The sequence below is a fragment of the Aspergillus steynii genome (assembly GCF_002849105.1).
Source record: "Aspergillus steynii IBT 23096 chromosome Unknown P170scaffold_1, whole genome shotgun sequence".
In the NCBI taxonomy this organism is placed as follows: Eukaryota; Fungi; Ascomycota; class Eurotiomycetes; order Eurotiales; family Aspergillaceae; genus Aspergillus; species Aspergillus steynii.
Genome location: NW_020194398.1, coordinates 6611998 through 6626076, shown reverse-complemented (window position 1 = coordinate 6626076; position 14079 = coordinate 6611998). Strand labels below are relative to the sequence as shown.

The 14079-nt window shown below is 55.8% G+C and overlaps 5 protein-coding genes across 5 annotated transcripts; 3 read left to right on the top strand and 2 right to left on the bottom strand.

The window, feature by feature from the left end:
- Positions 1–3563: 3563 nt before the first annotated feature.
- P170DRAFT_422403 (uncharacterized protein) lies at positions 3564–5480 on the top strand (the record flags this gene model as incomplete). The annotated part of the gene is made up of 1 exon (XM_024847429.1): positions 3564–5480. The coding sequence occupies one exon, from the start codon at positions 3564–3566 to the stop codon at positions 5478–5480; it is 1917 nt and encodes a 638-aa protein (XP_024711217.1).
- A 1439-nt stretch (positions 5481–6919) lies between these two features.
- On the bottom strand, positions 6920–9627 carry P170DRAFT_433386 (arginine--tRNA ligase). Its single transcript, XM_024848477.1, has 4 exons — positions 9206–9627; positions 7799–9093; positions 7334–7747; positions 6920–7274 (listed from the first exon to the last, which is right to left on the bottom strand). Exons 1-4 carry the CDS (start codon positions 9620–9622, stop codon positions 7268–7270), a joined length of 2133 nt encoding a protein of 710 aa, XP_024711216.1. The 5' UTR covers positions 9623–9627; the 3' UTR covers positions 6920–7267.
- Positions 9628–10024: 397 nt separating this feature from the next.
- Positions 10025–11167, top strand: P170DRAFT_433385 (phosphatidylinositol phosphate kinase family protein). Its single transcript, XM_024848476.1, has 2 exons — positions 10025–10156; positions 10230–11167. Exons 1-2 carry the CDS (start codon positions 10046–10048, stop codon positions 10980–10982), a joined length of 864 nt encoding a protein of 287 aa, XP_024711215.1. The 5' UTR covers positions 10025–10045; the 3' UTR covers positions 10983–11167.
- P170DRAFT_433384 (cytochrome b5 reductase family protein) lies at positions 11034–12673 on the bottom strand. The gene is made up of 4 exons (XM_024848475.1): positions 12448–12673; positions 12229–12374; positions 11539–12164; positions 11034–11466 (listed from the first exon to the last, which is right to left on the bottom strand). Exons 1-4 carry the CDS (start codon positions 12450–12452, stop codon positions 11317–11319), a joined length of 927 nt encoding a protein of 308 aa, XP_024711214.1. The 5' UTR covers positions 12453–12673; the 3' UTR covers positions 11034–11316.
- A 249-nt stretch (positions 12674–12922) lies between these two features.
- Positions 12923–14030, top strand: P170DRAFT_433383 (GIG1 family protein). The gene is made up of 2 exons (XM_024848474.1): positions 12923–13145; positions 13260–14030. The coding sequence occupies exons 1-2, from the start codon at positions 13031–13033 to the stop codon at positions 13820–13822; spliced, it is 678 nt and encodes a 225-aa protein (XP_024711213.1). The 5' UTR covers positions 12923–13030; the 3' UTR covers positions 13823–14030.
- Positions 14031–14079: the final 49 nt, after the last annotated feature.

Sequence of the window (14079 nt, the reverse complement as noted above, 5' to 3'; positions counted from 1 at the left end):
CTGACTAGGGTAAGAGCATAGCACTATTATTCCCAACTAACGGTCGTGGCTAGATGCATGTGACGGAATAAATTGGCTACTGGATACGACCCATGGTGCGCAAGAAGGAAAAAGAAAAAAGCCCAACACAAGCACTGCGCACTGCGTTGTCCATTCCCCCGGGACAACACCGTCTTGCTCCGTGGACCGGGGGTTCTGGTAGGAATTCAGGCGTCCACGACCAGCCGACACCGGGCTGCGCAGGACGACAGGAATGCAAAAGACCCAAATAGTCAAGTATGACGAGTCCAAATGGTCAGACCGTGGACGAATAAGCCAGGCGGAGAAAGACGGAGAGCAATTGCCAGGTTGATATTGACATCAAGATAATTTCATTGTTTGATATATTCTTGGCCGGACAGGGAAGCGGGCCGGCGATTGACATATCAGTGACCTCAATTTATCCGACGACTCACTGCAGAAGCGAGAGGCAGCATTAGGGCTTATGAGGTCATCGGAGCTGGTTTGACTGGCTGCTGGAGGCGTGACTGCATGGAGATGATTCTGATCTGCACGGAGCAGGAGACTTAGCTTGATTCTTTCCCACCGAAGTGGGGACGCTTCGGACGCAATGGGACTGCATGGCGGACTGCATGATTTACGGCGACGGTCTTATATCCAAAGGTCGAATTCCAAGGGCCAAAGGGCCCCCAAACACGGAAACCGAGACATCAGCCTATAGATACAAAGCCACCGAGACCAACGGGGCACCAAAAATAGGGGGTTTGCATTTGCGAATAAACCTAAAAAGCAAGTCTAAAGGATCGATGCACGTTTCGGCCTAACGGTTGGCCTTGGGAGTCGACGAGAGGACACATTGTACCGACGACATCGATCTGGTCGACCCATGGCGCCGGATTGATGGAGACCAGATAGATATACTCCGCCCCAGCTGAGAGTGCCGTGCAGGTCGGCTGATTTGAAAGAGATTACAGGCAGTCGCGTCGCTAGTCAGACCGTTAGCGGCACCCGCCTCCTTCGTGCAGGCCTGGCGGAATTGATCACAGGGGAGCGTTACTGGCAGAGCATTGTCCATCATATGACTCATTTCCAGAATGGCGATAGACCGCAGGTTTCCCCGGGTTTCCATGGCGCTCCATGAGCTTGGTTGTCAGTGCCCGACGGCGTCCAGGAGAGACACAGAGACAGAGACACCGAGGCACGGAGCCGATGGAGAACCGTCCAGCTTCCATAATACGAATGCTGTCCCTCGTCGTGGAGACCGGCATTCCCTGGCAGCGCGGCTCGGATGGATGAATCACGACGCGTTCTCAGCAGCAGTCCGGTATAGCCGACTTGCGCATCCCGGTCAGAGGCAGGCGATGGTGCAAGCTAGAGGTTAATTACTTTTGCCCACGGGATAGAAATGCGAGGGCCATCAGCCATCGAAGGGAACAGGGACGGAGACCTGGTCGGGTATGCATTTTCTAGCGCGCTTCGATTGGATGTTCTACGCCGTTCATTCACCGGCGCTCCACAGACGTCCCAGAGGGTCCGGTCAGTCATGATAGCATCAGGAAGCTAGACCAGAGCGGTAAGTGGGGGTGTGAAAAAAAATGAAACTAAAGAAAAAGGATGTGGGTTGAGGTTCGCGATAAGAGTCGGCGCTACTACGGAGGTCGATTGGTCTTAATATACGGAGGCACCATTCACGGATTCCGCATGGAGCAGGGGAAAGGATTTAGGAGATCCCAACGGTGACGGCATCAAAAGGGAAGCAAAGGAGGGGTCAGCTCGGCTCGATCTCGCTCGTTCCTTTTCTTTTTCGTTCTGCTGTCCCCTCGCTGCCCCTCCAGTTGCGAGATTTTCTCTGCAGAGGCGAGTGGAGGCCGTGATTGGGCCGCAAGAGCATCCCTGGCGCACTTTTGGGCCGCCACCCAGACGGCATGACTCTTTTGACTCCGAGTCGTTTACATGGTGAGAGTGAGACCTGTTCGACGAGGGACTTAGGGTTATCGCACTGATCTTAATCTCTCACGAACCTGTATAGATCCGGGTGGAGTCGCCGTTCCGTGGGTGCGCCCGGTTCCAACCGGGGTTCAGTGAGCGTCAGTAGGTTATACTCCGTACTGCGTATACTGCAGGATCAACTATCAACAAGACTGACGGAAGCAAGTCCATGAGTCTATTCCCTAGGATTGAGTATCTAATATTAATCTTAACAGACTAGCGGGCGATCAGGCATCGACGGCCAGTCGTCGGTTGCCCCTCCTCGTCCGACTTTTCTTTCTTCTTCCATTTGTCGCGGCTAAAGGACCGTCGCATGGAGATCGATCGTCTATTGTTCGGAGGGATTGGAATTTCCAGTTTTTCATTCCGTGGACTGTAGCTGCCCGTGTTATTATTATTATTATCTATTTATTTTTTCTGTGAACGTGCTGGATTGGAAATAGTGGTGCCGATGGCAATGGATTTTCTCCGGGAGAAAAAGAGTTAAAGGGCATCGTCCGTCCTTTTTTCCCCTCCTCGCACTGGCAATCGGACGTTGATCTCCTCCTCCTCTTCCATCCTGCCATCCATCCATCCATCTCTGATTCATCTCCGATCGGACATTTATCTGCCATTCGTCCCGGCGTCCACCTATCTAGTTGCTCTTGTTGAATCTTCTTCTCTCCCAAAACATCCCCACAATTTCCCCCCCACCTTCGCAGTTGCCCTCGTCAGGCCCGAAGGCGCCGTTCACCAACCATCATCGGTTACACCCCTTGGGTCGCTCGCTGCATTTGCGGACTTGCAGGCCGTCGACGGTTCTATTGGGGATTCCCTTAGTCGCTGCCCGCCTCGCAAACCCTCCAGTCATCGGCTGCCAGACGGGCAACTTCCTGCAGCTCCCACGCCGCGTCTCCTGTCTCTCATTCCTCCGGTCTTCCTCTCTCCGTCGTCTCTTCCACCTCTCATCCCTTTTGATTTGGATTTGGATTTTTTATTTTCCATTCTTTGATTTTATTCGATTTTCTTGGTCTGACTCCGCCGACCCACGCATGCGGGCTTGACCACTCCCGCCCGAGCCTTCAGTCCATCCTTGCCCTCCTCCACTCTCCACCGTGGCCAACACTTTTTTCGATGGAGACATTGCAGACCGTAGACGACGACTGCCACTTTGCATCCCTCGTCCGTCGCTGACATACAGCGATCTAGACGCGCCGTCCTCGAACTATCGCCGGCTGGATCTGCAGTCCGTCCGGTTTTTGCCTCCTGGGAGTCGACCGTCGAGTGGGCCAGACTGACGGGGGAGGAGAGGGCGAACGAACCGTTCCGACCGGGGCTGGAGAACGACACAAGAATTTTTCCAAAAAGAAAGGGAAAAAAAGAGAAAAGAAAAAAAAAAAAAAAGAAAGAAAGAAAAAGAAAAAGAAATTCCTGCGGATTGTTTGACTCATCGGATGAGCAGCAGCAGTGGCTGCTGTAGTCCGGCAAGCATCGAAGCCTGTTGGACCACCACGTTTCACGTCATCCACCTTTTTTTTCTCCCCCCCTTCCCCTCTTAGGGACCCAACCTGGGCCTTGGCCGCCCTTCAGATATCATGTCCGGCAAAGTCCCCCATGCCGCCTTTTGTGAGGAGTACGACGAAGACGCCCATGCTGTTCTCCCCGGCTCCCGTCGAGTCGCCAACGTCGCCGCCAAACGCTCCAAATCCGACCTGAGATCGCCGTCGGAGCCCCTGGTCGACGTCGCCAGTGATTCCGGGTATTCCAGCCGTACCGCCGCTACCGTCAACAGCACCCAATCTGCCCCGTCGGGCCGGAAAAGCCCTGTGCCTCTTAAGGTCGACACCTCCCTCAAGAGATCCGACCTCGATCGTGTCCGCTCCCATCGCAGAGAACGCCCCAAGGAACGAGTCGCTCGTCCGGCGCGGGAGGAGAAGATGCAGGTCGGTGCCTATCCGCCCAGCGTCAGCCATCATCCCCCACCGCCGCCTCCCATGCAACGGTCCCCCTCCCGGTCTCGCAGTCGGCGCGAGAGTGCCCATCTACGGCACTATCCGGGGACCTGCTGGGAGTGCGACCAGGGCTTGTACCACGCCGCCAACCCCGCCGAACCGCGATCCGCCATGGACTACCCATCCTACTACATGTCTCAACCGTCGACCCCTTCCGTCCACGACTTCCCGCCGCCCTCGCCCCAGACGCCCCGATATCCGCCCTCGGTCGGCTCCGATGTCCACGTCTCCTCCCACAGCAGTCGGTCGCACGGTCGCAGCGGGCGGTCGGACACCTACCATGCCACCGGTCGACCCATGAGTTTCCACGGCGGCATGGTGCCCGGCATGATGTACAACTCCGGCCACCTGGGGCGCCCGGACCACGGCCCGCCCCTGTCCTCGTCGGCCTACGCCAACGCGGCGCCGTACGCGTCCTCGTATTACTCCCAGCAGCCGCCCTACTTCCCCATGCAGGACTACGCCCCGCCCGAGCATCACCAGGAACGGTCGTTGTCCCGCACGCGGGAGCACGGTCGCGGCCGACGGTCCTCCACCTATGGCCCGCCCGTGGTGGACTACGACCATGCCTCGGCCTACGACGAGGACGAACCCGTCGAGCACGTCCCGAGTCGGGAGTCCCGACCGCGACTGCCCTCCCATTCCTCGCACGAGCGCGACGAGGACTACTACCGCATGCCGCCGCCGCCGCTCAAGCACAAGGCCACGCCGCACATCATCCAGAAACGACCGGATCTGCCGCGCAAGTCGGCCACCACGACGGCCGTCACCCAGGAGCGTCGCTCGTCGCGGTCCATGGATCTGTCGGAGATGCGAGATGCCCTGCCCGAGATCGGCTACCGGCGCTCGTCGCGGGAGACGGTGGTGCCCGAGCGCAGTCGCAGCATCCGGGACAGTCGACGGTCCACGTCCTACCATGACAGCGCCCGTCCGGCCCGGATTGCCGTGGAGAACTCGCGTCGCCGTCGACCCACGATGTACTACAACGACGAGGGCGGGGACGACATCGAGGAGAAGCAGCGCGAGGTCGAGGAATACCAGGCCTCGCGATCCGGCAAGTCTGGCCCGATGCCGCTGACGGCCGACCTGCTGCGGGCCAAGGCGTCCTCCCAGCGCGCCGAGAGTGACAGCGGCAGCCAGAAGAGCCGCTCCAACAGCAGTCGGGGCAGCGACGCGCGCACGCAGAATGGCAGCGGCGTGGGCACCAACAAGCCGGAGGATGACAACAACATCGTCATGACGATGAACGGCGTCACGATGAGCTTCACGCAGGAGTCGGTGGGGGGGAAGAGGATCAGCGTTCGAACGGGCGACACGGGCGCCGTCGAGCTGAACATCGAAGGGAAGCGACCGCAAAAGTACCTGACCGGGGGGTCGGACTACACTGGCAGCGTCGCCCGTCGAGAGCTCGAGAGTTCTCGACGCGCTCGGACGGACCGCCGGTCAGACCAGGCCAGCCGACGATCCAGTCGGTCCACCTACAGCGGTCGGGCGTATTAGTCCCGGTCACTTCCTGTCGACGTTCACGGTGCATGGAGTGCCGGTGCACTCGGCCGTTCATTCTGCTGTTCCCTACTACCCTAATATTTCCACCGCCCCGCTGACTCGTCGGAGAGGTAGAAATCATTTTGCTTTTTACCCAAAAGTTCATCGCCTGTCGGGAGAGAGATTCTTGTTTGACCAAGACATCCAGGCCCGCGATATACCATTGTTGCCTTTGCTTTGTGCGTGCTCAAAAGTCGGACGGTTTGCTGCTTCAAAAGAATTTTGCGTTGATTCCACCTGGGAGGATGTTTGGCTTCTTTTTGTTTGTTTTCACTTGTCGTGTCTTTGGGCTTTGATGGATTGCTCGGGTGCTATAAAGAGAAGGGGCGGGTTCACGGTTCCAACCGATCACGTCCATCATGGCGACATGATTGTACGATTCTGATGACCTGCAATGATGATGTTATGTTTTTATGTCTATCTTGATGTGGATGCTGGTGTTGACGTTCATGCCCCGGTTCATGTTGATTGATTGATTGGTTGATGTCGGTCCGTCTGACTGTCTTCTGTCTCATGTCGGTTCAAGCAAGCGTTTGTATAAACTTCCCTCTGGATGACATGGCCACTTGTTTCTTTCGTGCGTTTGGTTTTGTTGTCAGCTGGGAGAAATGAGTAGTTGACAGAGGAAAAGGTATACCCATTTGATTTAGCAATGTATTGTCTTTTTTACCCTGTTTGATTCGTTCTTCATTCGTGACAATCACGGAGACACCGGGCGGTATGACCCTGCGTATAGATTCGTCATTCTGGAAACTTTTATTATATACAATCTGATAAGAAGAACCGACTGCGTCTCGTCGAGAGCCCGGGGGTTAGGTCCTCCGCAAAGCCAACGCCAGATACCCAAACAGCCGATAGACCGCGATGATGCCAATCAAGATGCCCACCCATTTGCCAGTTCGACCATAATCTACAACATTTCGAGTCCAAATGAAATCAATGATATGAGAATTGCTTTTTCCAGCCTTGCAGCTAAGAAGGCTCTGTCACCTGCAAACCCTGGAATGGCTGGATCATGTCCTTTGGGGTACATTCCTATCCTCCGGAAATTGCAATCCAGACCAATCGCTTTGTTATCCATTGGGTGATTCTTCTTTGTGCTCCGCATTGAGCCGTCACGAGGTAGTCCGGTTGGCAAGACAAGCGGTGTTGAGGCTGTTGAACTGAATGCAGGGGCTGCAAGGGAATCTGCCTGGATGCACTATTGATTCTGTGCCTAGAGAAATGCAGTGAAGTAGCCAGTAGGCAAAAGTTTCAGTGAATGGGAATAGGTTCTTCTGATTAACACAAAATTAAGAATAAAAAAACCCCTCTAGTTGCCTCCTGTTAGATTGGCTGCGGTGTCCAGGTTTGGGTCAAAGCCTCCGGCAGTTAGAAACTTGCGCAAAGAATTGTTTTTTTTATGTCATGATTGTGTACCAAGTCAAAGCAGAGCAAGAACAGCCCCTGGTAGTGTCTGCTTCCAAGCCTACCGGCGGAGCTTATGGGAGGGGTACTCTGGTCATACAATTATGGCTTCATGTGTGACGAACTGCTGGCAGAGAGACAGTTCAAATGGAAATAACAAACACAAGATATACGAAATTGCTCCAAGAGCTATCCTTGCTGCTATCGATAATGATTTAGGTAGGGCGGACCAATGTCGCTGCTAAGATCAGAACAAAGTTTGCTGGTATTGATTGAAGCTATGAGGGATTTAAGGAAAATGCTACTTTTTTTTCTTTTTTGACGATCTCGATTAATTACATACTGTGTACATCAACTGTTAGCATGGTTCGGAAGAAAGTTGTAGAATAGACTGGACGTACCGTTCAACGGGGCTGAGACCCAACACCCGCATTCCGTTGTGCAAGACCTGTCGGGCAGACTCATACAGAGCCATACGGGCCTTCTTGACCTCGGGCTCGCTACCCACCACCTTGAGCACGTCGTAGCTGGAGCTGAGGATGTGAGTCATGCGGAAGAGGTAGGTGAGGACGGTGGTAGGTTCCAAAGTGCGGGTGGTGTTCAGCAGGGTATCGGGCCATTGCGACAACAGACGCGCGAGGTCGTGGGCGTGGCGCTCGGTCAGAAGGTCCAGGTTGGCGGTGTCGAGCTCGTTGATGTTCAGTCCGGACTTGCGGACGATAGAGCACAGACGAGCGTGAGCGTACTGCAGGTAAGGACCGGTGTCACCCTCGAAGGAAGTCATGGCGTCGAGGTTGAAGTCGTAGCCGTTGACACTGGTACAGTTAGCTAAGCCTTGGTCGATCTACGCAATTAGAGGTACGTACCGCTTGCCAGTCATGTCCTGCACCATGACGGACGTGATACCCAGGATATCGGCCGTCTGCTCGGGGTTCTCGACCTGCTCGTACTTCTCTTGGTTCTTCTTCATGACCTCGTGCATCTTGTCACCAACATCCCGCAGGATATCGTCCAAGAACTTTACAGTACCCTTGCGGGTGCTCATGCCACGGACCATACCAAAGTTGATGTGCTGGCAGCGGCTGGCAAGATCCTTGTGGCCCATCAGCTCGGTGACCTTGAAGAGCTGGGCCAGATGGAGATCCTGCTGGGCGGCAACCACGTAGATCATCTTGTCGAAGTGATAAGCCTCGTCACGCTCAGTGATGGCACCGATATCACGGGTCAGGTAAAGCGGGGTGCCGTCCTTTCGCACGATGATAGCCTTTCCGAGCTTCTTGGCACCGTGCTTCGTGAAGTCGACGATGACCGCGCCATCGGACTTCTCGGAGACACCCTTCTCCTCCATGGTGCTGTAGGCAGAGGTCATGCTCTCCTGCTTGATCTGAGACTCTCCGGAGTAAACGTCGAAGTCAATGTTCAGGCGGGCATACGTCTGCTTGTACTTCTGGATACTCAGGTCACGGAATCGGCGCCACAGGGCGAGAGCCTCTTCGTCGCCATCCTCCATGCTCTTGAAGTACCGACGAGCCTTCTCGTCCTCGCTGGCATCGACCAGCTTGGCGAGCTCCTGCTCGAGAGCGGCCACATCCTCGTTCTTCTCCTTCTTCGCCTTGACCTGCTCCTTGAGTTCCTTGACGGGAGCGTCATGCTCGGCCACGACGTTGTTGATCTTCACGTAGACATCGAACAGGTGGTTGATGGGATCCTGCTGCAGCTTCTCCTCGTCACCGAAGCGCTTGTAGCCATTGGCCAGCAGACCGTACTGCTTGCCCCAGTCACCGAGGTAGTTCATCTTGATGACGTCCCATCCCATGACGGTGTACAGGTTCGCCAGGAAACCTCCGATGATGGTACTCCGCAAGTGGCCGGCATGGAAGGGCTTGGCGATGTTGGGGGAGGAGAACTCGACGATCATCTTCTTCTTGCCCTTGGAGGGATCCGACGGGTCGCGCAGACCCTGGTTGCCATTGGTACCGAACACCTCCTTCTCCTTGAGGATGCGAGGGATGACGGTGCTGGTCAGGCCCTGGGGCTTGAAGAAGAACTGCAGGTGAACGCCGAAGGAGGTGGGAGGCAGGACCAGGTCCGACTCGGGGAACTTCTCGGCGAGTTCCTTGCAAAGCTCGGCGGGGTTCTTCTTGATTTGCAAGGCGGGGACCTACGGCGCAATCTCGATTAGCTACCAGAGCATAACAACGGGCCAAAGCGCAACCAGCCCAACCACCACCAGATCCCATCACATCGGGTCAGATCAAATGTTCATCGCGTACCGGCAGCACCAGGTCACCCTTGTCCAGCGTGTTGGTCCATTGCAAACGGGTAAAGATCTTCTCGGCGTCGATACCGGTGGCAGCGCCCAGCTTCTCGGCGATATGCTCACGGTAGATATCCACGGGGTTCAGAGAGGGGTAGCAGTTGGGGAACTTGGAGGCCTCGGAGGTCGAGTGCAGGGTCAGCCCCTCGACGGCAGGAAGGTCCGTCATGGCCGGCGCGTCTTGGTTCAGGCGGGGGGGAGCGTTGAAAGCAAGAGATCGAGAAGCGAAGGGCGAGCGGGCGGAACGAAATGGAGGGGGGAAGGGGCGCAGAAGACCGGGACGAAGGGAGCAATGGAGTTGTGGACGAGACTGGAAAAAGGCGATGGAAAATGGCCGAGCCCCGCTTAGAGGAAGAAGAAGATAGCGACCCATCGGAGGGGAAATCCAATTTTCTCTGTCGGCGTGACTCAACGGCCCCCCAAAATGCCGCTGCCCTCGTGCCCGGGCGGTGAGAGCGCCCGCATCACCTGACCCGGCGTGCCCTTGCCCTGCCCGATACGTCATGCTGCCGTCGTCCCTGTCCGGCCGACAGAGAGGTTGCACATCTCTCGATGAACACCCCTCCTCTCCTCTCGACCGTGGAAATGAGCTCCTCTCCGTCCAGACATCCTGTCAGCGGCCTCGTCCGTGATCATGGCTCGTAGTCGCCGGCATGCCGCTCTCGCCAAGTCGATCCAGCTGGCATTGTTTCGCGATCCAAAGACCTTCCGACGCACCGTGATCGGGCAGATTCTGGCCTTCTTCAGTCTCTTCTATCTCAAGCTCATCCGGTATGGCGACGAGACCTTCCAAAGCATGCGCAAGGAGGCGTGGGAGATCGACGAACACGAGTATAAGTCCAGCTTCCGCAGCGAAGACAAGACCCTGCCCCTGCAGCCGATGGGCGACCTAGGTTTCTCAGGATCGGTCAGTCTTCATCCTCGAATCCGGCAGCTCATCCTGTCTTGATCAGACTGATTGACCGGACGTCTCTTTGCAGACATTCTTCTCCACTGCCAACTCCAAGTTCCTCGTCAAAAGCCTTCCCCGACACTTCGAGCACTCCTTCTTCCGCGAGGACCTTTTCCAACCCTACTACCACCACATGCGCACCCACCCCCAGTCGCTCCTGGTCTGGATCACCGACTATGTCTTTGCGCCGTACAAAACCCTCGGCAGTCTTCTGAAAACTACCCCGGCGCACCACGTCATCATGGAGAACATGCTGTACGGCCGCGAAAAAGACCCTCGGCCCGACAGGTGGGAGACCTACGATCTGAAGCCGATCGACTATTTCTACCCCGAGCGAGACCTGCTCCCCGAGCCCCTCGTGAGTGAGGAGACGATCAGCAGGTTGGCGGACGAGTTCCCGGATAAGATCCGTCTGACGCGCATGGAGTATGAGGACATGATGAACATGCTGCGGGCAGACACAGAGCTTTTGGAGGCGTCGAATACGGTGGACTACTCGCTGTTTCTGGTGCGCTTTCCTGCCTCCAGCGAGCCGGACATTATAGGGAGAAGAGGCCCGTGGCGCGCAGGCGTGCCGTCGACGGATGGGAAATGGAAGTATCGCGCGGTGGTGTTGGACTTCTTTTGGGCCAAGCACAAGTTGCACGCGCAGGCTATGACGGGTATGGTCCAAACGTTCAATGTTCTGGGGAGACATGGGCCGATGACCATCACCACGACGGCGGATGAGTATCGTCAAAAGTTCCTCAGTATGGTGGATGCGATGGTGGAGGTTTCCTAACCACGCGAGTACCATTCGAACATAGAGCCTGGGCGGATAGGGGGCCAAAGGTACACCGGTGCTGATAATACCTGCAGCATGCATAATGCGAAATTATATTCTTGAAGTATAACTGTATGTGAACCACCAAGTCGCGATCGGTTCGTCCGAAACAATATGATATCAATATCTATCCCGCACATCTACATTGATCAAAATTCTCAGGATTAACAATAACAGCTCGTGTCACGTCTAGCATAGTAAGGTCACCGGCAGCCGCCGATGGCCTTGGTCTAGGTCCATCTTTTTCGCGTAAAGCAGGCTTGGGCAACCTCCCGTACAAATGTCATCTAATCTAGAAGCAGAAGACCTGATCTTCCAGCTTGCTGACAGGCCGAGCCTTGGTGTAGCCCAGGGACTCGGTGGCCTTCTTCATCGCACTGACCATGGGAGGGGGGCCACAGAGAAGGATCTTGATGTCGTTGGCGGGGGCAGGGAGGCGCTCCTGTGTTTTAGGGGAGGTGGATGTATGTTAGCCAACGGATTCGCGCAGTCGGTTTAGTGTCTCCAAACGAACCTTGATCATATCGGGAGTGACGAATCCAACGCCGCCAGTCCAGCTCTCGGGGGGGTTGTTCAGCACGTAGTAAACACGGAAGCCTTCATCCTCCTTGACGAGCTGCTCGAGCTCCTCCTTGAGCAGGACATCGTCGGGGTTGACGTTGGCAAAGATCAGATCCACCTGGGTGGTGTCGTTGCCACCGTTGCGGGGTCGGTTGCGGATAATGGCCTTGATGATCTGGAGCATGGGGGTGATACCGGTACCACCGGCAATCATACCGATGTGGCGACACATGTTGGGGGCGTACACCATGGCGCCCTTGGGACCGCGCACCTTCATGGTCTGGCCGACCTCCAGGGTGGTCAGGTACTTGGAGATGTTGCCCTGGGGGTAGGCCTTGACCAGGAGGTCAAAGTAGCCGGCCTCGTTGTCCGAGGAGATGGGAGTGTAGGAGCGCACGACTTCCTTGGGCTGGCCCTCGATGGTGGCAGCCAGCGAGATGTGTTGGCCGATGGGCAGACCCAGGATATCCGTAGGGCGGGGCAGAGCAAAACGATAGATGGCAACATTGTGGGAGATGAGGTTCTTCTCCTTCAACACGAAGTCTTGGAATTCGGTGGGGTTCAGGACCTTCCGAGGCTCTAGAGATGGGCCGAGGGGGTGAGTATGTATGCATGCCAGTGAGAAAGCATCGAGGTCACGTACGGTTGCCACTAAAGAGCTTCCATCCGGCCAACACAGCGGCCACAGCGACGGCGAAGGGGACATATTCCTGCTTCACGATGAAGGTGCCGAACACCAGCAGGGCGGAGGGGATATAGACCCCATTGATATTCTCGGACGACAGAGCACTACCATTTGCGACAACCGTGAGTCAATTGCTTGCAATGGCCGCATGAACGAGATGGACAATCGCAGACATACCTCATGATGTTCAATTCCTCCAGGGACTCCGCGCGAGAGGAGAGAGAGAGGGAGACCAAACGGAGAATGAGGGAAGGGGGGAGGGAAAGGAAGAGGAGGAGGAGGAGGAAGAGAGAGAAAGAGAGCGGGAAAAAGAGAGCCGCGGCGGGTTGGACTGACGCTGCGTACCGTTGGGACGGTAATTACGCCCGTATTGTCGGGGTCATGTGCGGCACGTGGCGATAAGCCGATAACCCAAGGAATCCAGTGCCTTAGGCAGGAAGTAGTATACCAGAGACGGAGTTCGGAGTATCATAACAGTGGAATCAAAATAATAAATTAATAGAACGGACTAGAGATCCAATAATCGGAGACCATCCTGATCGTTGTCCAAATCAAGGTCCCAAACGGGTAATCCAAATGAGAGATCCCCCCGTCCTCCCCTGTCACAAGGCGCGGAAATCCCCTCCTGTTGGGGATTCCCTTCCTGGGGTAAGGATTCCCGGCGTTTGCTGCATGTCCTCTTTTCCCCTTGTGAACAAGATTTCCGTTTCTCGTCTCCAACCGCCTTCCTTTCCCTTTCCCTGCCCCCTTTCCCTCAGCGATGGCCGCCGAAGAACCTCCCGCCTTCAATCTCACCGAGGTCGATCGGAAAGTCCTGTCGCAAACCGACGAGGAGTTTGAGTATCACAGCTGGGACGAGTTGAAGGCCATCATCGGTATGTTGACTCGGAAGGTTCCGCTTCCTCTTCTCCCCGTTTTTCAGTCCGCCTGCTCCTCGCCGTGCGTTTGAGTTCTGGAAATTAACTCCATGTCTTTCTCCCCGCACGTAGCACGGAATGACCTCGGCGTGCTGAAGCGGAAACCGTCCGATCTGATCCGATACCTGGCGTGGACCAAGGACATCAAGTCTCAGTACGGCTCCATCACCGCCTATATCTGCCAGCGTCGTCTGCACTGGCATTTGCCGGTCCCTGCTGCCACCACCGGTACGGGCGAGGCCGATAGTGGACCCGTCTTCCCCTTCAAAAACCCCGTCCCGTTTGCCGATCCCTCGGACTACAAGATCCTGCACAATGACTGGCCCTACGGCTGGACACCCGGCATCTCGCACCTGGTCGTCTGGTTGAAGACCCCCGTGCCCGTCCAGGGCGAAAATGGTGATATGACCGCCGAGTCTCGCTCGCTGGTCGAAGGCTTTATCCAGAGAACCTTCGTGGATCGCTTGGCCGAAGACGGTGCCCAATTTCGCCACCCGGATTCACATGTGCAGTGGTTCAAAAACTGGACGGCGCTGCAGAGTGTGAGAAGCTTGGAGCACATCCACGTCCTGCTCAGGGACGTTCCGGAAGACATCCTTCGCGAGTGGACGGGGGAAGACCGGCCACAGCGTTGAGTTAACGCATAGACGCAGCATTCTAAATACCTCGCTAGACAACCCGCTCTAGACATGTTTCAGACCGATAGATAGCCTGGCATACCAGACAGCGGCGTTCAAGAAAGAAAAAAAGCTTTAGCATTGGGAATCTTGCGAAAGAAACAATAGCCCCGCGGTAGTTAAAGGTACAGAGAATGAGAGGTAAAAATGAGAGCTTTCATCATAGGTAAAACGCAAAACCAGTCAACAAAAGATCGCAAAAGAAAAGAAAAAAA